We start from the raw sequence: 22,896 nt of genomic DNA, 5'->3' as shown, positions 1-22,896 counted from the left end.
TATTACTGTTGATTACTTATTTAAATGTAAATCTAGGATAATTTATCATAAATCCATTTTTACAACTTAATAATTATTTTATTAATTTAAGTACACAAGAACATAATGATGTTATACAAATATATTAGTATATTACTATTTAGATAAATGATGATTTTGCTGTTATATTTCACTGTTTTTACTCGACAGTTGACACTTTCTAACTATTCTTTATCTCTTTTCGCATATTATATTCATATAAATTCTTTACTTTCTTATCCACAAAACTGAAATCAAAACTATTATTATTAAAATTTACTTAGTAATAATTGTAAAATATTTTTTAATTATCAACTTTCTTTAATCAAATAAAATATACATAATAATATGTGGTTAAAAATTAAAACGCACACCTATCATAAGTAAAAAAAAAAAATGTTGCTTAACAAAAATGACAATTTGCATATAATACACTATTACATTTTAAAATACATGTTCTTAATTGGTTATATGATAGTTTAAATAATTATCTTCTGAGTTTACAGCCAAGGCTCTTTTCTTTGTAGTTGATCTTTTTTCTTGCAGATCTACTAGGTCTTACTGAAGAGGTTGAATCATTAATATCTGATGCAATGCTTGTTTCACTAGATCGTTTATTACGTTTTCGACATGTTATGTTTCTTAGCATACTTGAATCAATAGGAGATGATATAAAATCACTGCGCCGTACTTCAGTTTCATTAGATGTATTATTCATACTACTACTTGAAGTAGAAGCAATTATTGGCACATCAGCTTGAGTTTCATCGGATGTTATTAATCTTGGAGAACTATTACTATATTGTGTTTCATTAATATTGTTGTTAGAACATTGGATTTGATTTTCTTGAGTATTCAACCAACTTGGGCCTTCACCTAAACTTTCATTTAATCGACGTTTAGGACTTTCATTAGGAACGGCTTTGGAGTTTTTCAACATAGCTGCAACATCTTTTAATCTTACATAAGGTTCCATACTAAGTTTACACTGAGGTGAGCTTCTAAAACTAGATCTTCGTTGACTTTTTGGCGTTCGTTCAGAACTAGAACTTGGGCTTTCAATGATTGGTGACATATCAAGTTGTATTGAAGCAGTCGGTTGAGTAATAGTCATACCATGGATTATAGGCCTTACAGTTTTAGTCTGTTTTTCTTTCTTTTCCTGGTTAAGTTCTTTGACTTCCAATTTACTCATTTCATGAACATTTTCTAACATTGATGGGATACATTGTGACATAGTTACCAATGAAGGTATACAGCTTTGTATAGTTTGTTCAAGTACACTAAGTTTTCTATGCATAATATTTTGCTTAGCAGACAGTTGAATATTTAAATTTCTAATAGTGGTATTTTCATGTTGCAACGCAAATTTCTCTAATAACATACTATTCCTAGTCCTTGATAATTCTTTATTTTTGTCCGATAACTCTTCAATACGCTTACGTAAATTATTATTGATAACCAAGCAGCGATTAAGTTTTTTGATAAAGATGCTATTAGACTTGCTTCGATTATGTCCCAATACTGGTTTGGGTGCCATGGCAAAGCAATATTTATGTACTTGTTAAATTTGTTTTGGGCCTAAAATAAAAAAAAATATACTTAGTCAAAAAATTCATATAAAATAATCATATGACCTTAAAACATAAGAATGTTTTAGGTATTTTGAGACAAACAAATTCTGAATGAAGTATCTCAAGTATTAATACTAACAATTTTTAAGTTAAAATCACAATATAAGTAATTTAAGTACACCTCATTAATGAATGCATCATGTAAGATCAATATTTATTATTATAGAACTTGAACTTGTACAAAATTCATATTTTTAGTGAATTTCAAATGTTTAAATAAAGTTTATTTTAAATAATATTATATCAATCTTTAGTTAATTTATTTTAAAGATACTTGGGTATTATTTACTTGTTAAAACTACTAAACATTTAATAATTATAGATATAGTAAAACAAAATGTCATCTCTTTTACATATAGGGTTAAAGCTATTGTAATAAAATAATAAATCAAACAAAAAAAAAATGAATAAAACAACTAAAGTAATATGACAATAATATTATGATAATGATTGAAAGTAAATTTGGTACGTATTAAGTGGAAAACGTGTACCCACAAATAATCAATTAAAATGAACAACTATAATATGAACATGTTAATTTTTTTAATAAAAACAAACATGACTGTTTATTTGAAAAATAAAATTATGAACATAGTTCTGATATTTTTGGAGATCAATTCAATCACATGTCAAAATACCTAGATTAGAAGGAGCAATATTAATAAATTATATAAATATTTAATCTAATTAAATATAATCAATTGGAAAGCTCTGTCTTAAGATGTATACGCCCCAATGTTATTTGTCTCAATCCAATATGTACTAAGAACTTATAATATTATTGTTATGTTAGTGAATGAGTTTTAAAATCAGGTATAATGTTAATTAAATTAATATTCAAAAAGTTGTTATCATAGGTTCCTACAAATAAAATCAAACATAAGAGGCCATCAAAAAATTAAATCTTACTTTATTAATCACATTGAACGATATACCTAATATTGTATATATAATTATTTGAAATGTACAAAAAAAAGGTATGATTATACCAGGTGATTCTTTTATCAAACACGCAGTAATTCAAAAAGTGTAAATTTTTTTTTACATAGTTTCAATTTGCTTATAAAACAACGTTTTTCCTAAAAAATTATATTTTTAAATATTTTTTATCGTTATAATTTTTTAATTTTTTCACCTTTTGAATGACAACATAGGGTTTTAATTTTATACTCCAAAGCAGAATATTTTTCTTAGTATTTCTTAGTATTTTGATACATGAAAACCAATTTGGAGCAAGTAGTTTATGAGTTATAAATATTCAAAGTTTAGATGAGCGGAGAAGTGGACAAACATTTCGCGGGGTAACCATGTACCACTCCACTCCTATGTAAAAAAATATTTTCAAAAAAATTTACACTTTAAAATAATGAGTGTTATTTGATAAAAGAATCACCCAGTAGTAATTTATTAATTATCTGACATTTTGTATTTAGTCTAATTTTTTGTCAATAATATTATTGTTGTAAAGAGATTTAAATATTGAAGTATTTTACTTGCAGTAAGCTCCTTAAGTATTCATTACACAATAGACAAATAAAAATTAAAAATTAAATTTATCAATGACTTAAGAATATGTGCACTCACCTACTAGTGAAGGAGTGTTTGGGTCACAATTGAAAGAATGGACAAAACTGGATAATAATGATCAGTAAATCAGTTAATACAATTGTAGTTATTATTGTTAAATTATATCTGAATAACTAGATACCAGAGTAGCTATTAGAGTAGAGTAGTAGACATGAAATAAGTAATAAGTAATAACTAAAATAATATAATAAATACTAAAATAAAAAAAAATAAAGATTAAGTACCGAGTAATAACTAATCACTAATAAGTAATGACCAAATACATATATATTATTATTATTATACGAAAAAGTAAAAATATTAAAGTTTGCCGATTGGCACAATTTATAATGAACACAGACTGATTACATAATATACTAGATAAAGAAAATCTTTATCCATAAAAAGGTTGTACATATTTTCAAATGAATCAAACGTAAATAATGTCCAACGGGGTTAAATTGTTACAACTGAATTTCAAAAACGACATCTGATCGCTTCACACAATTACCCACAACTCACAAGACAATTTATAGCACGGTTTAAGATATACAACCGTGATTTATATTTTATAGTGTCAACCAAATCGGATCATAATATTTTCGCACAAACCGACATCTTCCAAATGACGTACATTTAAGTATTATAATAACATTATACAAAAAGATTTTTTTTTAACATAAGCTATGACAAGAAATGTTTTTAATGGCATTTTTTTTAAGATTTGTCATATTAATTATTATTACTTACAGGTGCATCAAATATATAAATCGGAATTTTAGATTCTGAGCGGAGCGAGGAAGCTATTGTTTTTATAATGGTGTTTATTTTATTTTATTTTTTTTTATTTTTATATCCTGAATACAAAATTTCTTCCAGAAGGAGTGCTTCGATTTCAACATATAGTACCTTATCCTTTAGCAAATTGGATCAAGATGGTACTTTAAAGAGGTAATTTTTCGATTTTCTCAATAGTTATTTAATGCCACGGGAAAAACCACCGAAAAATTACGAAAAAACGCTAAAAATGGGATTTTAATTTCTAACGCTTTGTTTATCACCATAGAAACGAATAAAAAATTATAATATTAATTCAACTTACATGATAAAATAAATAATAACAATATAAAATATCCAGACTCACAAACCGCCTCTGCTCAGAATCGTTTTTCTTATACAATGATATTTTATCATTGAATTCAAGTCTAATACATTATACAACGCCCATTATACAATGACCCACTTGTAACCTACTGTACAGCAAAGCGACAACTACTTACCTACTTTTTAAAATCATATTTTTTGTTTTTATTTGCGCCCTAGCAATCAGTAAAGGTACGGTTTCGTTTATGCATTCGACTGCATGACTGGTCTGAGCACCACAACACCAGTAGTCTGCTGCATAGACGTAATAGAATATGTTATATCTATTGTTTGTGTCTATTAGGTCTATGGTTCGTAGTCGATTGCTCCGGTATTTTGTAAGACTGCTGCAGTCAACTGCGAAAACAAAACCGTACCTAAGTACCTTAACTGGCTTAACTAAATGTTGTCGCCCATCATGAGACGACAGACCACAGTGGCAGTGTCGAACCAATATTATGGGTAAATAAGTTATGAATAATCAATAATTGGTTTGTTTTTGCTTTTTTCGTTTGAATCGCCAACGATGATTTGCGTTGTTTTACCGTTTTACGTATTATTTATTTATAATTTGTGTATAGTTTCAAGTTTGTACGACCTCCGCGGCTCCGCCCGGTTTTTAGAATTTCAAACTTTGGACTTTGAAGTTTTGAACGGTAGCGGCGGTTGGTACTTGGTAGCCGATACAGAAAAAAATATAATAAATCCAGAACGGGTGTGGCCAACCAAAACGAAAAATTTGTAACACACCTGACGATTACCGTCTGTTCCATGACTCACTTGTAATCTCGACGTGTTGTCAAAATTGTCGTCGGGCCCAAGACTGCTATTATATCACAATATAAAATTATTCATTAATCATTATTATTCATTGTATACCTCAGCTATCGTCGGAAACATTTTTAACATTTTTCTCTTGCGTCGAACGGTAATTAATAATTATAACGACAACGTTTACGTGACTCCGGCATTCTACAAATTCAGACGTATCGTTGTATATCATCGTTATTATTTATAGCTACAATTTTTTTCTGCTCCCGCCAACTATGCCTCGACCCGCCAGCCAGTGGACGTCGTAGTAAAACGCACACGCACAACATCCGATCCCGCGTTGAGTGAGTAGTATGTACAATATTATGGCGACTTGTGAAACGGGCACAACTGAACCCTATGAAAGCTGGGAAGCTCTGGACGATCCGTCTGTAAGTCGTGTTTGTGTTACTGTTTTGCCCCGTTGAGCCTGATGGGTCGGTCAACCGGCCCACCGTCTGGTGCGATCTGTTATATCGGTTTGATTTGCCGATTGCACCTACAGAGTGTACCTAAACTTCATGCACTATCCTCAACTAACGATTCCTTCTATTATTGCTTTCACATATAGGTTCTCAGCACTCAAATAAAAAAGATGCAACTAGCGTCCGCTACCAAAAACGAAAAGTGACTATTTTTAAACATTATTTAGTTGTGTGTATCTTTTGGACATATAAAACTAATTTTCCGTGTAAACATTTTTAGCAATAGCAATGTTGTAATATTGCCCCCTGGCTTACAATTGTCATATAACCATCATCAACAGATGACAGTTCCTCAACAGCCCACTGTTAAAATACTCAAACGGCCGCAGAAGGATAATGCTGCAAATGATAATGCCGATAAACCCAAAGTACAAGTTAAATCTTTGGAACAAGTATGAAATTTAAGGTACTATCATTGTATAAAATTCTTTAACACATTACATTTAACTTAAGAGAAAACAAGAGTATGCAGAAGCTAGATTGCGAATAATGGGCGAAGAACGTGAAGAAGAGTTAAATGCTGATGATGAAGGGTAACTTTAAACAATTTATGTAATAATTACATAGATTAATCTACTATAGTATTGTTAATGTTGTACCTATTAATGACATATTAATATATTATACTACTTAAATTCTAAGAAATTAATGTTAGACAAAACAAGACCTACCTAATTTATTAATAAAAAAAAATATTTTTTCTATAATCAAATATTGATGACGATATGAGATTCAAAGATTGAAAGTCACTGGGAGGTGAAAGTTGACAATGAAACCACTAAGATTTTTAAAACCCTAAATATATACATTAAGAGTCCATGGTTAGATATGTCAATTATTTTATTGTGTTTATATAATATTAAGTATTATTCAAAAACACTAAAGAAGAATTTAGTTTTTGAATTAAAACTCGCAAGAGTTTTAAAAATACAGACGTGACCAAATATTCTAAACAATGTTATAACTTATAAGTTTCATTAACAAAAATTTAGTGTAGTGTCTTCTTTATATTTATTTTATAAATGTTTATAACTTCAATCTTCTTTTATAAGTATTAATTTTAGTTGAACTGTCAAATATTTTATTTACTATACAATTAATAACATCCAAAGATGTCATTAATAGATAATTTGTGTTTATTGTAGCCATGATAGTATTATAACTTAAAGATGTTTTATTCTATAATGTTAGAGGTCATATCGATGGTGAAACGGCAAAAGGGTCTAAGCTACATAAATCATAGTTTTCAAGGGAGCCAAAAACCTTTTTTTGTGATTTAATTTTTTTTTATTTTCTAGATATGCTATAATTTTTTACAGTAAGAATAGGGAATTTTTTTGTTGAATAATTTTTTTTTTTGTTTTTATGTCCTTAATGTTTATACATATTTTTAATTATCTTTTGGTTATTATTTACATGTATACGGCAATTTGAATAAGTTTGTTAATTAATTTTGGCACTTATGCCCTTTATTTTTTTACTATATTTATCTACGGCGCTTATGCTCTATTTTTTTATTTAATTTACCTGATGGTTCTAAACACATTTATCCTCATTATATTATTTTATTTTTTAGTGATAACTATTTTTATTTGAGACCAATAAAATAATATTTTATTACATTTTCTTCAAAATAAGATTTAGGTACACAAATATTTTCTGCAAAAAAAAAAAAAAAATATGAAACTATTAAAATAACATAATGAGTAATGACAAATAATAATATTACTATTCAATTAAATAATTTTATTTAAGACGTTTAATTTAATTAGATAAAATGGTCTTAATAAGATAATAAACTTTTTTTTAAATAATTAAAAATCAATGTAAAATAATATATTGCCAAACAAAAAACATTCATTTTTTTATACCTAATACCTATAATACAAAATTCCTTACTAGTACAAAATATTTTGCATAAAAGTTAACTCATCTACCGCGAATACCATAAATAATTGGTTTGGCCAATTCTGATCAAATATAAATGAAGATAATAATATTATTGTAAATCAATATCAGTTGTACACTTGTACAACAATTTTATCATATCTTAGAAATATCAGTTATACAAAAAGTTCGAGTACAAGCACCACAAAATTTCCATAAACGTCGCTTGTCCCCTAAAAAATTATAGTAATGTTGTTTATTCCCTATTTTTGTCGTTTAGACCCTTTATTTTAGAAGAAAAAATATAATGTGTCGTTTAGACCTCTAAGTTTAGACTTAATTATGGCAATTTAATATCAAATTGCCATAATTATAAATGTCACAGCTGTTTTTGCGCACGTGCATTGGACGTAGAATATATTTTTCCATCCAATGGTATAAGCCGTGTCGCTTAGACCCTTTTGCCGTGTCACCAACGATATATTGGACTGTTTCCAATAAATATAATTTATAATTTAAATATTTTTTATTATTTAAATAGTTAATTTTTTATTTTATTTTAATATATCCCTAAAATATAAAATAAAATTATATATTCAAAAATACTTAAAAACAAATCATATTTTTATTTTAAGTTAATCAAAATAAACCTATTTAATAAAATATTTAGACCCAATAAAGAGAGGACATTTTTGGATTATTATTTTCAAGGTTAAAACTATAAAAACCGATAAGAAATAAATTGTTGTAAATTGTTTTTCTTCGTTTTTAGAAATTTTTTAATTTTTTTTTTTTTATATTAAATGACAATTTTATGTATTTAAAAACTTATTCATACTATTTATATAACTTAACAATACTTGAATAATATACATTTTGAAGTTCTTGTATCATTAAAGTGTATTTATATATCAGGATTAAAAGTAAAACTAATATAAATTCTTATATTGCCATATTTTATCTAAAACTCAACATTTAAGATAATATACATGTGTTTTATTTTTATTGTGTATTTATTATTATTTTTTATTTTTAGGGCCAGTTCTTCAGGTAGTATGAAAGTTGAAGTGCTGCGACAGCCCATAGTCCGTGTTGCTGTTGAAGACAATGTTATTCGACAGCCTCGTGGGCCTGATAACACCAAAGGTTTTAATCATCGAAGCTAACGCTAACAATTTAGACAATTTAAATTAAATCAATTTTTTAAGTGCAGGATTTTCATAATAAAACAACTATAATCTATATTGTACTTTTCTAATGTCCAGTTGTAAATATTAAGTACACTATAATGATAATACCTCTGGAATACACAGTATATGTAGCAAAAAATAAAAGAAACAAAAAATATTTAATTCTTTCCAGTGATACTTATTTGATAGTTAAAACACATTTAACCAATGACCAGATCTAGTCAGACAATGCTTGATACATTATAATATTTTCATTAAATATTCAGTCAGAGGTATTTTCTATGATTGTAAATTTAAATGTAAATAAAAAAGCCGTGTGCTCAATTGACGCACTCTATTTTGTTGATCAATTAAAATTAAGTATTTTTAAAAGAAACATTCTTAACTACATAATTAAAAATTTGTTTTGTAGTAATTTCTGTATTGCCAATATTAACCAATTCAACAAACTTAAATATCTTAAAACTGTATTATGTTGAACTTATTCAAATTTGTTTAAATAAGGATTCACCTAAGACAATATTGAAATTTACATCATTTTTCTAATTTCTAGTGACTGTTCTTTTTTTTTTGATCATTGTTAATTTTCGTTCAAGTTTTAATAAATTCAATAATATTGTTGTAATTTATCGATTATTGTAAATTAGTTTTTTGTTTCTTAAGTGATGTAAATGAATACGGTGAAGGTATTAAGGTATGTATAGGACTATAGGACTATTACCTTTACAATTTACTTATATATATATATATATGTGTATACATATTATATATACATATTTTTTTAAATAAATTTAAAAACGAGTGATTAACATGTATAATTTTAATATTTTATAACATGGTTAAGAGATTATATTAAACCTATAGTTATATAATTGCTGTGAACATATTTTTGTCTATTTTTATCATAATCCTACACAGAGTTTGACAATAAATTAGACCTGTTGAATTTACATTTATTTTGTTAAACCTAGAAATTGTTATTTGTCATAACATACACAATAATAATTTATTTTACATTCACATTCCTATATGGATGGTAATCAATGATCCTTATGTAAATGGTTTGTTTGGGATTGAATACAGTATACTGTTTCTGGGTGGTAGTGTTGTTTGAACTGGGCACCATGATCTAGCACATAGCTGATTTGGCATTCCTTGAGAATTACACATGCACAAGTTGCAAAAACCCACAAATACCAATTCTCCTGGATCACATGGACCTATATATAAAAAAAAAATGTATTTAAACATTTTACAACATAAGGTAATGATTTTGAGATTGGAGTGTTAGGTTTTTTAGAATTTGTGAACTTATCAAGAGAATGATATATTAATTATCTTGTTTTTAAATATGAGTATGTCAAACTCATCCATGTGGCAATATTACATATCATATAATATCAGTAATTGCTTGAAAAACATTGCAAGTAGAACAGAATAGGAACATCCTGGCAACTTCAAATGAATCGTGTATGTATAGGTGGAAAACACCAACATTCTGTTAAATTGTACATGCATAGCATAATTCATTGACAACAACTTTATAAATAGTAGTTATAACAAAGAATTAGTTTGGGCATTATGATTGCATTCCTATGCACATTATTTACCTATTGTTATGATGGTTATAAATAGGTACCTACTGGCTACTCTTGTTTCATGAATTTAAGAGGACGCCACTACCAGTAGTTTAAGGGTTTTGATTTAGGCAATTTTAATGAAATTTTAAGAAGAATATATCAAAATTGTAAATCTTAAATATATTTCAATAAAAATTCAGTTTTTTAAAAGTGATCCCATATAAGCTAACAATTATAATAACAATGGTTATTAGTTATTAGTGTCACACTCTTTTTGTTAGAAATTGAGAGGGTTAAGCCTCCCCTGCCACCCAATACATAATTAAACACTTTATATTTTTGTATGTTTTAGAATAAATAATAGAGCACCGAGGTTGTGTTGTTTAATGATATCATCCGCAGTTGGCCGAGAAGCATTATGAATTTGACACAGACTTACATATGCTGTTTGTATATTATAAACAGCCAAACGGGCATATACGATTCAGTTAATAGAAACGTACCATGGCGTGCACCATGGGCGCCCGCAGGGGGGTGCCGGGAGGGGCCATGCCCCCCGCTATTTTAGTTAATATGAATTGTTTTATAACTTGAAAATAAAATGTAAAAATATGTGATGTATTATCGGAGATTTTTACTTTGCCCCCCCCCCCCCCCCCTCATCGGTTTATATTTCTGCGAGCGCCCTTGTAATGCCCTAATAACCTTTAGAATACCAGCTTAGTGATAATGTTCAATTTATGTACTTATAGTAAGGTTAAAATTGGTAAATAACGGAAGACTGTGTAATACTGGCATAGATAATAAAATAATGGATAGGCCATTCCTATATTAATGTACGAGGGGTTTGCGTGCTGGAATGTAGATGAGAGACAGCCAGTTTTTATATGGTGTTTCTCACTCTAGCAAGGGGTCTTATCATTATTTTATTATGAGACCCCTTGTAACGTTCATGCACGTGTGATAAGATAGTATGGCCTATCCACAGATATATATATTTAATATATTAAACGTATATTTAATATATATATCTGTGGGCCTATCCATTCTTTTATTATCTATGAATACTGGCCACGATTTAAGATAGTACTATCTTAAATCGTGGCATACACTGATATTATAGATAGCATATAGATAGGTCAAAAAGTAAAAACAGGCACCAAGGACATAATGGTAAATAGTAGTGAAATCGAACTACGATAAATTAATTTTATTAAAGACCAATTAATGTATGGCCATTATATGATATCTAGACGAGAGAATCACGGGGAACACCTAGAAGTCGAAGCATAAGCGTGCGCAGAATTTCTGGCGGGGTAGTCTACATAACTACATAACAGTATAACACATTAACACACACATCAGTGGCGTATTTACGGGGGGGGGGGGGGGGTCCATGGGGTCCGGATTAAAAAGGTTGAAAAGTTATCTAAGATCTACAATGAATGAAGTTATGTATTTTATGAAATATTTTTATAAAAGTTATAACATAACTATAGTAGATTCTGAACGGAGCGATTAAGCTAATGGTTTCACAATGTTGTTTATTTATTTATTTTTTCTATCCTATACACATACAAAATTTCTACCAGAAGAAGTGCTTCGATTTCAATATGTAGTATCTTATCTTTTAGAAAATTGGATCAAGATGGTACTTTAGAGAGGTAATTTTTTGATTTTCTCAATAGTTATTTAATGCCACGGGAAAAACTACAAACGAATTACAAAAAACCGCTAAAAATGGGATTTTAATTTCTAACGCTTTGAAATATAAAAAATAGGTATATTTCAATATTAATTCAACTTAAAGTCTATAACAAATAATAACAATATAAAGACTGACAAACCATCTCCGCTCAGAATCGTTTTTCTTATACAATGATATTATATCATTCAATTCAAGTTTAATACAATCCATTATAAATTGACCCACTTGTAACCTATTGGCTATTGTACAGCAGAGTGACATCCACTTACCTGCTTTTTTTAAATTTGTTTTGTACATATTATTGTTTAATAAGTAAAAACTCAAAAATTTTAAATCGTCTTATAAATATGGTATATTTATTTAATAAAGAGTAATCGGGTGGTGTGGGGGTCTTCGCCCCCCGCGGCTCTGTTTTCTGAAAATTATCTGGACCCCCCTTGACAAATTCCTAAATACGCCACTGACACACGCACACACACACACACACACACACATATATTACTTATATACAATATCCATATTCACACCAAAGTTATAAAAACTAATTTGGACGGTGTAACCCCATGGGGTATGGTAAATGTAGTTATATGCATATAACTACATTTACCATACTAAAAAATTATTTAATGATTGACTATCAATTATCATAATAATAATATTGAATATTGAGAGGGCCGGGGGGAGTTCGCAGAGTAATCAAGTGCCTTCCTTGACTATTATACGGACTTGGAATAGCGAATATCTTTCAGTCAAAACAACAAGTGTCACTTAGCGTACTCACTTAAATCAAAAATCACATTATACCTAAAAGCTACAAGGTATAGTTATCAGAACAGACACGAGACACTATAGTTCTTCTGTATGCATATGACTACGTGATTATGGCCAACCACCAAAGGAGACGATTTATGGCAGCAGGCAGCTATGACTTAGTAACAGTATTTCAATATAGAATAATTGTATGGGCTGGTAAGTGCATTGGCGGATATCCGGGGGGGGGGCTTGGGGGGCTTAGCCCCCCCCCCCTGATGGCCGCAAATATCCCTCTAAAATGTTTGCCATATTATAAAAATATTATAGAGTTCAGTAAAAAATATTAAGAAACATTTTTTTAAATATATATTGTACCTACATTTCAGTTAAAAATGTTGAGACAATGTTCGTTATATTATAAACCTATACAATGTGACACCCGTTAGATCACTCTGTATATGAATAATTTAGAACACATACATAGCACTGTTGAATGATGATATGATTTCCGTTAAATTGTTATTTACTATTTGCAACAGTTTATTGATGTACCGTGGTCCGTGACACCTTGTTTTTATCTCTCGTGTAAAAATAAATATTAGGGAAATTCAAAACTGTCGTCTTTTGTGTCAATTATGTTGACGAGTGGCCTGTTTCCGTAGCTGCGTGTGACTGTGTGAGAGGTAGTAATGTTTTGTTCGTAAATTGTACAGAGTACGTCGTGTTGATTATTTTCAAACGGGAATAACGTTGTAACTTGTCGGTTGTTATTTCAAACAACTGTTTGCAGTGTACGGCATATTAGTTTATTAATTATCATTATTAGGCTATTGCCTTTTTTAGTTTTTAGCAGTTTTTAGTTTTTAACATAAAAAAAAAGTGCTGCCCGTCGAGGCAGAAACGTCTAGCTCTGCGTCTTGCTCCATTGATGTGGTCAGTACTATAAATACCAGACAGACTATCGATGATTTAGGACACCTAAATTCAGGTCCTATTCAGCCAAAAATTAAGGCAACTAAAATTTTAAAATAAAATAAATTAATTTTTGTTATTAATAGGGTGGAGTCACCACCTATGGCCACCTTAAGAATATTTTTTCTATTGAATAAAAAAAGACATTTTTCCAAATGTCTATAAAATTCTTCAAGTAGCACTTACTTTACCTGTCAGCTCTTCAACTTGCGAGCGATCTTTTTCGGCTTTGCGAAGAATAAAGACGTGGGTGAGAACTTCTATGTATCAAGAACGTTTTACAAATCTTTCTATTCTACATATAGAGAAAGATGTAACAAAAAATATGGATACTGAATGTATTTTAAATGAATCTTCTAAATCCTCGAGGATGATGGTTTTAAAATAAAACATTTAAGACAAATATTTTATAGTACCTATTTATTTTCTACAGTACCTAAACTATATTATTATTTGTTATGTAAGATTATATTATTAAATTTTATAGTAATTAGTAATTAGACATCCATTTTATTCAAAATATTTCGTTCAGTTGTTCAGTAAAATTATTTCAATGTTAAATTAAAATTTTGTTTAGAATTATTAATGGGGGGGGGGGGGGTGGGGGCATAGCCCTAAAACAGACTAAAACAGATGTGGATGGCCAAAGTTACGAGAAGGAGAAACATTATCACAAGATAGGGATATATGAAAATAGGTCTGTATTGCGGTAATGGGCCTCAACGACATTTGAAAGCCGAAGAAGAAGAAAATAAAAACAATTGTAGGTCGTTATTATAGCGGCCAAAATAATTTTTTAAGTATTTTTGTTTATTTTTATAGAACAGTTTTGGATAGTTTTAGCCTTTAGGGACATTTAAATACGGGCCCTAGATATTAAAATTTTGTTGTGCATTCTTTATACTACCTAATTTATACAATTTTAACTTATATACCTATAAATCATATTTTCTTTACTTTAGTTCTCTCTTTTTATAAATTCTCTGTCGCTACACCTTAGCAGGGCCAAGCATCTTCGCTTTGCGGATGACATCAAACTATTTTTGAAAGTTGACTCTACGGCCGACCAGGCTGTTCTATAGAGCGAGTTTAATCTATTTTCTACCTCTTGGACTCGTACTAAATCTTGACTAATGTCACTCAATTTCCTTCACTAAATCACGTTCGCCCACAAATAGAACATAGTCCATTAATGGCTTACCATTTATACAAGTACCTATCTCAAATTAAAGACCTCGGAATTCTTCATATGTCTTCTCTTTCATTAAATCACCATATTCACTCCAAAGTAGTGCGAGCTCTTAAGGTTCTCGAATTTATTAAAACGCAACACTAAATATTTCACATCCATTGTCGCAATTTCAGTTTTCAATTTGGAGAGACTACACATATTTAAATGAAACAGACCCGTGGGTGGTGGGTGGCTCTGTCCCTCAGTCCCCATGTTAAAATACCTTTGAATTGGACATTTGTCAATATTAATAAATAATTAAATAAATTACCTACTTTATTTTAGTAATATATATTTTTTTCTCGCTTACTGTCCTATATTAATGTACCTACACATTACAACTGTACATCCACCTATTACTTAAATTAAAATTATTTTTATTAAAACAAATTACAACATTTAGGTACCTCTATATTGTATATTATATTATAATTGTAACACATCGATTCGAAAATGGAAATTTATAAAATAAAACACTACTATCGTCCAATCGAGTATCGACTCGATAAATTGATAAATTGATAAATTGAAATGTTATCTGTAATATTTTGTAATTAATAATTTGCAGTGGTTAAAAATTGAAATGGCTCAATATAAGTGGAGGGATGCCTTACAATTCAGATTTCCTGATATCATTACTTTATTCTTCGGACCTTGTATAATATTTTTTTTTGTATTTTTTTTTATAATTCACATTTTATTTATGCATCAAAACACTACAATCTTTTTTATCATATATAATCTTTAAAGTTAAACAAATAAATAACATTTTTCAAATTTTAGTCAAAACTAATTTTTATTTCTAATATTTTTCTGTAGAGATTTAAGATTATAAAGTAAAATTTGTAATTATTACTAAAAATATGATATGTAGTATAACAAAATCTATTAATATTCAAGTAAAACATTTTTTTTACTTAATTTAGCAAAAACTTTTTCTTAATTAAGAAATAAAAGTATATAAAAAAAAAACTTAAGAAGTAACTTTTTATCATAAGTGTTCTTTGAAAATAAACAAATATGTATATTTATACAACTTATTATTAAATGTAAAACAGTGAATATTTTTATACATAGGTTTTATTCAATTTTCAATACATTTTCAAACAAAATAGATAGCAAGGTGCTGATTATACTTATATAGTATACAGTTTAAGCACGAACTACTACATGTAGTAGTTCGTGAGTTTAAGTATAATTCATGTGATATTACATATCAGTAGCATATAAGCATATTATATGCATATAAGCATTATCAAAAATATACTTGTTTAATTGTGGTCATAACTCTCATAAACAGTATTCTATCCATGGGCTAAATTTAGAAATTGATCGACTCACACATATTACACATCTATTTATAAGCATAGAATATTATAGAAGCGACACTCGCCCCTCCACTTTCATTGTTTTCATTTCGTGGCGGACTGATTGGTGCTGTAAGCTTGGCGGTAAGGCATGATGTTAGGAACGCTTTTATCGCCGAAACGGACCGCTCAAGACCAGCCCGCCAAAGTTTAAAAAAAAAGGTCACTGCATACTACCTTAGAATAAATAACCATAAAGTAAATAATAATGTTATAATAACTATCTACCTTTATTATTTTACAATACTACCATACACATTATATTAACATATTTATAGAAAGCCATATTCACGGTAAAGCCATATACGCAAAACCAGATTTAAAAAAAAAATCGATTTTTGTTTTTTTATCTATGCGTAATCAGAATGGTAACTGTATAAACCCCACAACTATCCAGCTACAGCGTACCTTCAAAAAATTATTTTCCTTAAATTATTTTGAATATAATGAAGGTGCTAATTGTTTGGATGGTTTAGACCAAGTACTGACTACCCTGAGCAAAATACCAGCAGAAGATTTAAAAACAATATTCCCTGACAAGCAGAAAGTAATTCATATTAATCCATTACCTATTGATGCAACCCACTACAGGTGATTAAAATTACCAGAAAGAAATGCTTTTACATATGTATGTGGTTATTTGATTATGAAATGTTTTAACATGCATTCTTGTGAAATATGCATAGGATATGGCAGATCTATCACAAAGTTATCCCATGAACTTTTTTTCACACACTTCAAAGCACATCAACACAGTTCTATATCCATGTTTTCATCGTTGACTCCATGTTGTAATTTTTACCAGTATATTTTTGAATTAGATACTATATTTACAAATCAATTTCCTACTTTAGCACCATTACCAAAAGTAGGGCAAAAACTAAAATCTTTAATATTAAATGTGTACTTTGAACATCCCCGTGAACAATTCCCTCATGAATATTTGTTAAACTTATTTATAAGATTTAGAATTTATACTTCGTTAACCAGAACCAATCGAAATTTCCAAATTCCTCGCACAAAAAATAGAAAATTGCAAATTTTATGTAATTTATAAATATTGTTTTATATATTTTTTTTTATTTGATAAGGTAGTTCGTAATTTTGTATAAAAACATGGTCTGTAAATAAAATAATGTAAAAAGTACTGTTATTAACTGGTTATATTATGTTAACATTTGTTGTTATATTATTTCATTATCTAGTTTGTATATTTTGTATATAAGTAAATTGTAATTCTCAACCTTTAACATTATGGAATATTATTGGTCTAAGCTTTAACACAAGCTTGTCTTATACCTTTATAGAATGTAGATAATTAATTTTTTAAATAAAAACTACTTATATATTAATAAATTAATATCAAAAAAAAACTACTTACAATATTATTGAATAAATATCTTAAAAAAATATACTATCCGTAATCCGTCCATCCATCATATATTTATATCGTACAACATTAAAAAAAAAACACAAAAAAAATTGACGTAATATAATTTATATTTTATAATACTCTTATCGCACAATTATCAACATGGATAACTTGTCGCACAATTATCAACAAGAATGATGTTGTAAGCTTGGCAGTAAGACAAGAAGTTACGAACAATTTCAAGGCCATGAAAAATTCTAGACTCATTAACATTGGCCGCCCGAGAGTGTCGCTTCTATAATATTCTATGTTATAAGTTATAAACAAGATATTATCTGAAATTACGTCTAGATCAAGGTGGATATATATCCACCTTGGTCTAGATATTTTAGCATATTGCTACGTCCCTACTTATTATCATCAATATTGTTATTTTTCTGTGATATACGGGCAGATAGTATTCCGTAACCTGCAAGGTAGATTTATAGATCCACGTAACATTTGTTATCAACGCTTATCATTTTTAAAACACGATAAGGCCGGGCCTCTATGTTATAAATCAATATTATTTTCACCGAAAAAATGAAAAAACTTCCTAATATATATATATAAAAATGATAGTACCTAAGTATTTAATTTTAAAACACAAGTCTTGGGAGGGATGCGTTATTCTAGACAAAATAAGTAGAGGGATGAAAAATGTAAGTACAAAAAAGTAGAGGGATGCCATTCCCCCGTATCCCTCTCACTTCGACCACTGCTAATTTGTAATACTATTATTAAACCTATATTATGTTCTGAGGGTGGACCGGATGATCTACCATGGAAAACAGGTGAATAATGAATCGTTCTTTATACTTCAATTAAAATACAATTTTTTGGAGGGGCTAAATTTAATATTGGAGGGGCTAAGCCCGTCCAAGCCCCCAATTTGCGCCTATGTTCACATCAGTGAATTTTCTTCGTTCTCTCTACTTTACATTAGTATACACAATCAATTCTTGAGTATGGGGTCATTGTGTGGCATCCATAACTTGCAAAACACCAGCACCAACATAAGCTAGATCAGGTGCAAAATCGTTTCCTAACTTACTTACCATTTGTGAGTAAAACCGATGTGTCTCCCCACGACTATGTCCAACTACGTAAAATATTTAACATCCCATCCCTTATTTTCGCCACGCCGATATAGATGAACATTTTTAACTTCCCTTCTAAATGGTAGATACCTTAGACGTTCCCAATTTACTTGCTGAAATTCCATTCGAAGTTCCTACCTGTGGATTGTGGAATACGAAACCTAGTCTAGTTTTATGCCCTGTACCACTCTACTGTCTATGGTTACAATCATCCACTACACAGAATGCTCAGAATTACTAATTGAAACGTGCCCCAGTTGTTTTAGCTACGTTCTCTGGATACTTATATCATTTGTACGCTCTTTCTTATTGTTATAAACTTATAACTTATAGCCATTAGCCTTGTTATAGCTTTGTTACTGTTACTTAATTGCTATTGCCTATGTATTATATGTATCCTTGTTAACTGCTGATTAATGTAACATATATATATATGTATAAAATAAAATTAAATAAAAAATATTTTGAAGAATTCGAGTGACAGTATTTGGAGTTTTGAATGATCCGGATTCCGGTTAAATTATTGGTTTTTATTTGTAAAACAAGGTACTAAAAAAATTTCATTACCTTTTTATAACGTTAAAATAGTGTTTGAGATTTGGTGGGGGAAGGGGGCTGAAGATATTGATGTAGATATGAACAATTTTTTTTTGGGGTGGAGGCTTAGCACCCATCCATTATTTGCACCTATGAAATATGACTCAAGAAAAGTGTTTTAGCGTTTGTCAGAGAGAAAAACCTAATTGGCATCAACGCGTATCAACGCTGTACATATGTCGTACTCACGAAGTAGATACTGTGAGAAAATGTGTAAACTCTTTTGAGTTGTTTTAAATGTTATTGCTAACCTACGAATTGGCTACACTGTAGAGATTGTGATTATCATTTTAAATTGTATATTATAAAATATTATACTATAATATAATAATATAATATAACACTATAATACTATTATATCATTGTTCACAGCAACATTTTTTTTATTATTATTATTATTTTTATATAATAGACTTTTTTTGTGAATCACCCTGTATAATACAAATATACAATATTATTCATTAGTATTATTTTACATTGTATGTTTTCTTAATAAATATTGTATTTTATTTCATTATAACTATTATCATTAAAACCATTATCAAGTTATGTTTTTCTAATATCTAAGTCCCTAAAATCCATAAAAGGATTGTGTTACCTATACGGCTATACATAGGTTTCCTAAAGAAGTAAGTAGGTAAGTTCTTCCTATACAAAATAAGTGGGTTTAATCACAAAAACTGAAAGTTGGTTCTGTACCATCGTCTATGTCCATCTGTAAAAGAGTCAAATATGTGTTTTTTGTTAATACTGTTACTTTTATTTTATATTATAATATTCCCATTTGTTTAATTTCTGCAGCCACATATTTTTTATATGCCACTACATTATGTATTTATGCGAAGAAATTGAAATTGTCTACGTGGAAGACGTTATTAATTATACCCTTAGATAGTTAGATCACAATATACAAGTAGTACCTATATGATCTAAAGTTATATCAATGCGAGTCCTATGATTCCCTATCTTATAGTAGTATACTGAAGTAGACCCGGGAGAGTTAACATTGTCCCGTCAAGTAGTATTGAACTAAACCCGGGAGAGTTTACCATCGGAAGAATTTACATGTCATTAAAATCGGGAGAGTTTACAATCACCCAAATTTTCGGCAGGCCCAGGCCGGGATCGCTCAACCCTAGCCTGCAGTGCGCCCTTGTATAGGTACCTACTACAGTACAACGTAATGGTAGGTAATTTTCAACTGCAGTTGGGAACGACTAAAAAATGAATATATTACCTCCATAATGTGGAAAAAGCCGTTAAAAGTATTGGTGTAAATATACGTACCGTCGGGCTTGACGTTTCTCAAGCAGTGCACGGACGTTGCGGCGCTGAAAACAACGATTAATAACAATTGGAGCTGACAGAACGTCCTGCCTCCGACTCGCATTTTCAACGGTCTCGGCGATTCGTCTCGGGCGCAGTCGCGAGCGCATATATATTCCCAATACGAATTGATATTACGCTGTTCTGCGCGATTAACAGGTGTCCAATATTATTAACCGTACTGCAGGCGACTGGGCAGCGGCACAGCGTATAAATTCAGAGATACGGAGAGGCACCCGAGGTAGGTCGTATAGGTAGGTTATACATTAATTTTCGTTAATTATTACACATAACATCTCGTGTATAAGACATTGCTACAGCGTCTATATATATAATATTAAACGAATTTTTATTATACTGTATAAAATTATGTGTCGGTACCTATAGCGCGTTATTTGTTACGATATGATCTTATCGCACGCATTAATATACCTAATAAATATACAGACATATACATTATTGTATGCGCGCGCTTGCGTCGACCTTGATTATTAATCAGTAAATTGGCCTTAATGACCCGCGTTAAAAACCAATAAATGCGAGCAGTCCGTAATAAAATTATCATATTACGTACGATTTCCCGCCTCACGCACTAATATACATACTGCAGACTACAGTGAGTTCAGCAGTTGATACTGTAATATTTAGAAATTATGATGTTGCACCTCGCATCATATTATATTATTGTTATAGGTATATTATTGAACCCAGTGCTCGACTTGGTAAAATTAAAGAGTTTACTTTTGTAAAAGAGCGTCCCCATCACTTGTTAAACGATATTGATATATACTGCTGTTGTTCCGAGAGCGACGATGACGGTGGCTAGCGGTATCGGCACGGACATCGACACCGCCTCGACGGTACCTGCAGTGACGACTGCTGCAGCAGTGCTACTCGAAGACGACTTGTGACTGCGGCGACGCATGATATTATAACTAACATTTAGGTTAGTTATATCGTGCGGTGACTAAGGGCCGTTTTACAATCATAGTTTAAACCTCGGTTACGCTTGAACCAGTTGAACCACTGATTTTACCGTCCGAATTCGGTGGTTTAACCGGAGTTCAACTATTGTAATACGGGCCCTAAGACCGCAGAGCTCACGGCGGGTGAGTGACGGTTGACTTTAATTACAGGGTGGCCAGGAACACGCCAGGTCAGAGGAAACGAAACGTTTCAGAGTTCAGCGGTGCTCGACTCCACGGCGGTGCCGGCGGGACACCAGGGCGAAAACCACGGAGAGTATCAGGACAGCGACGCGTAGCGATGTTGTCCGCCGATTCTCTCCCCTTTTCACCCAGCGGTCTGATCCCGCCGGCCGAAATTATAGTCTTCGTCGCTAGCTCCGAGCTTTGGTCACCGTCGTCGCCGGCACAACAGTCGTCTTCAGCGTCTGCAGTACCGTCAAGCGCACGACATCACGCACTAGCTAACTGTCACCGCTCCTCTCGCAGCCGTTATGGCCGGGCTTCGCCCGCTGCCATGGTCGTCTTCACGTCCAGAGCAAACCCGTGACTCTCGTCCGCCCCGCTGGACCGGCAATGAAAACGGTGTAGTCTAGTGGTCATCATCATCTACATCACCACCCGGCACCCGCTCGCCATCATGTACCCCCCCTCCCCCCAACACAACCTTGTATTGTCTGATGTCTTTTTTTTTCATTAAAATAATTATAGTATTGTTTTTTTCAACTTTAGTTGTATTGTATTTCATTTTTTCGGTATAATTATTATAAAAATTGTAAATCACTCATTTATTCAACATAAATTGTTTAATAATTTTTTATTAAATTATGATGTAATTAAATTATTATATTTACACAGTAACATGTTGATTATGGGTTTTCACATTAAATAGTCCGATTTTATTTATTTGAACATAATAATGACCCCACTGAACATGATTATGTTCACGTGCAGGGAATGTGGGACCCACTGAGGCCCATAGAGAACATTACAGTTTTTTTGTTAGGTACGTACTAAATTTCAATAAAATAATATAATATTGAAGGTTTTAGCAACGTGAAAGTATATTATGTTTACCGGTGTGGTTTTTTCTACCCCAAAATGTGAGAACAGACAAGACTGAAAAGGGAATTAAAAAAATACGCACACATCA

At 30.4% G+C, this 22,896-nt stretch overlaps 3 protein-coding genes and 1 long non-coding RNA gene across 6 annotated transcripts; 2 read left to right on the top strand and 2 right to left on the bottom strand.

Moving 5' to 3' along the window:
• Nucleotides 1-56: 56 nt before the first annotated feature.
• Nucleotides 57-3,573, bottom strand: LOC100161044. The gene is made up of 2 exons (XM_001950954.4): nt 3,237-3,573; nt 57-1,599 (listed from the first exon to the last, which is right to left on the bottom strand). Exon 2 carries the CDS (start codon nt 1,556-1,558, stop codon nt 506-508), a length of 1,053 nt encoding a protein of 350 aa, XP_001950989.1. The 5' UTR covers nt 1,559-1,599; nt 3,237-3,573; the 3' UTR covers nt 57-505.
• A 1,654-nt stretch (nt 3,574-5,227) lies between these two features.
• On the top strand, nt 5,228-9,683 carry LOC100167186 (UPF0485 protein C1orf144 homolog). 2 transcript variants are annotated; one of them, NM_001246013.2, is made up of 5 exons: nt 5,228-5,563; nt 5,743-5,798; nt 5,877-6,048; nt 6,110-6,189; nt 8,580-9,057. In NM_001246013.2, exons 1-5 carry the CDS (start codon nt 5,486-5,488, stop codon nt 8,707-8,709), a joined length of 516 nt encoding a protein of 171 aa, NP_001232942.1. In that variant the 5' UTR covers nt 5,228-5,485; the 3' UTR covers nt 8,710-9,057. The 2 variants fall into 2 exon arrangements, with proteins under 2 accessions (NP_001232942.1, XP_008180433.1); XM_008182211.3 differs by having other exon boundaries at nt 5,250-5,476; nt 8,580-9,683.
• Nucleotides 9,296-21,168, bottom strand: LOC100571443. 2 transcript variants are annotated; one of them, XM_029487971.1, is made up of 3 exons: nt 20,740-20,857; nt 20,152-20,167; nt 9,296-9,953 (listed from the first exon to the last, which is right to left on the bottom strand). In XM_029487971.1, exons 2-3 carry the CDS (start codon nt 20,165-20,167, stop codon nt 9,784-9,786), a joined length of 186 nt encoding a protein of 61 aa, XP_029343831.1. In that variant the 5' UTR covers nt 20,740-20,857; the 3' UTR covers nt 9,296-9,783. The 2 variants fall into 2 exon arrangements, with proteins under 2 accessions (XP_029343831.1, XP_029343830.1); XM_029487970.1 differs by lacking the exon at nt 20,152-20,167 and having other exon boundaries at nt 9,510-9,953; nt 20,740-21,168.
• A 115-nt stretch (nt 21,169-21,283) lies between these two features.
• On the top strand, nt 21,284-22,474 carry LOC107883017. Its single transcript, XR_001679039.2, has 3 exons — nt 21,284-21,394; nt 21,472-21,724; nt 21,915-22,474. It is a non-coding gene; the product is annotated as an uncharacterized LOC107883017 (long non-coding RNA).
• The last annotated feature ends 422 nt before the right edge of the window (nt 22,475-22,896 follow it).

The sequence above is a fragment of the Acyrthosiphon pisum genome, chromosome A1 (assembly GCF_005508785.2).
Source record: "Acyrthosiphon pisum isolate AL4f chromosome A1, pea_aphid_22Mar2018_4r6ur, whole genome shotgun sequence".
Taxonomy (NCBI): Eukaryota; Metazoa; Arthropoda; class Insecta; order Hemiptera; family Aphididae; genus Acyrthosiphon; species Acyrthosiphon pisum.
The sequence above is the reverse complement of the archived record's forward strand: the minus strand, read 5'-3'. Positions and strand labels throughout refer to the sequence as shown.

What these genes read in the sequence shown, in the direction of transcription:
- LOC100161044 (XM_001950954.4), bottom strand. Translation starts at nt 1,558, where the DNA reads ATGGCACCCAAACCAGTATTGGGACATAATCGAAGCAAGTCTAATAGC.
- LOC100167186 (NM_001246013.2), top strand. Translation starts at nt 5,486, where the DNA reads ATGTACAATATTATGGCGACTTGTGAAACGGGCACAACTGAACCCTAT. An exon ending in AAGCTCTGGACGATCCGTCT is followed by an intron (nt 5,564 to 5,742) that starts GTAAGTCGTGTT and finishes TTTCACATATAG; the next exon opens with GTTCTCAGCACTCAAATAAA. An exon ending in TTAAATGCTGATGATGAAGG is followed by an intron (nt 6,190 to 8,579) that starts GTAACTTTAAAC and finishes TTTTATTTTTAG; the next exon opens with GGCCAGTTCTTCAGGTAGTA.
- LOC100571443 (XM_029487970.1), bottom strand. Translation starts at nt 20,842, where the DNA reads ATGCGAGTCGGAGGCAGGACGTTCTGTCAGCTCCAATTGTTATTAATC. An exon ending in GAGAAACGTCAAGCCCGACG is followed by an intron (nt 9,954 to 20,739) that starts GTACGTATATTT and finishes TTTTATATATAG; the next exon opens with GTCCATGTGATCCAGGAGAA.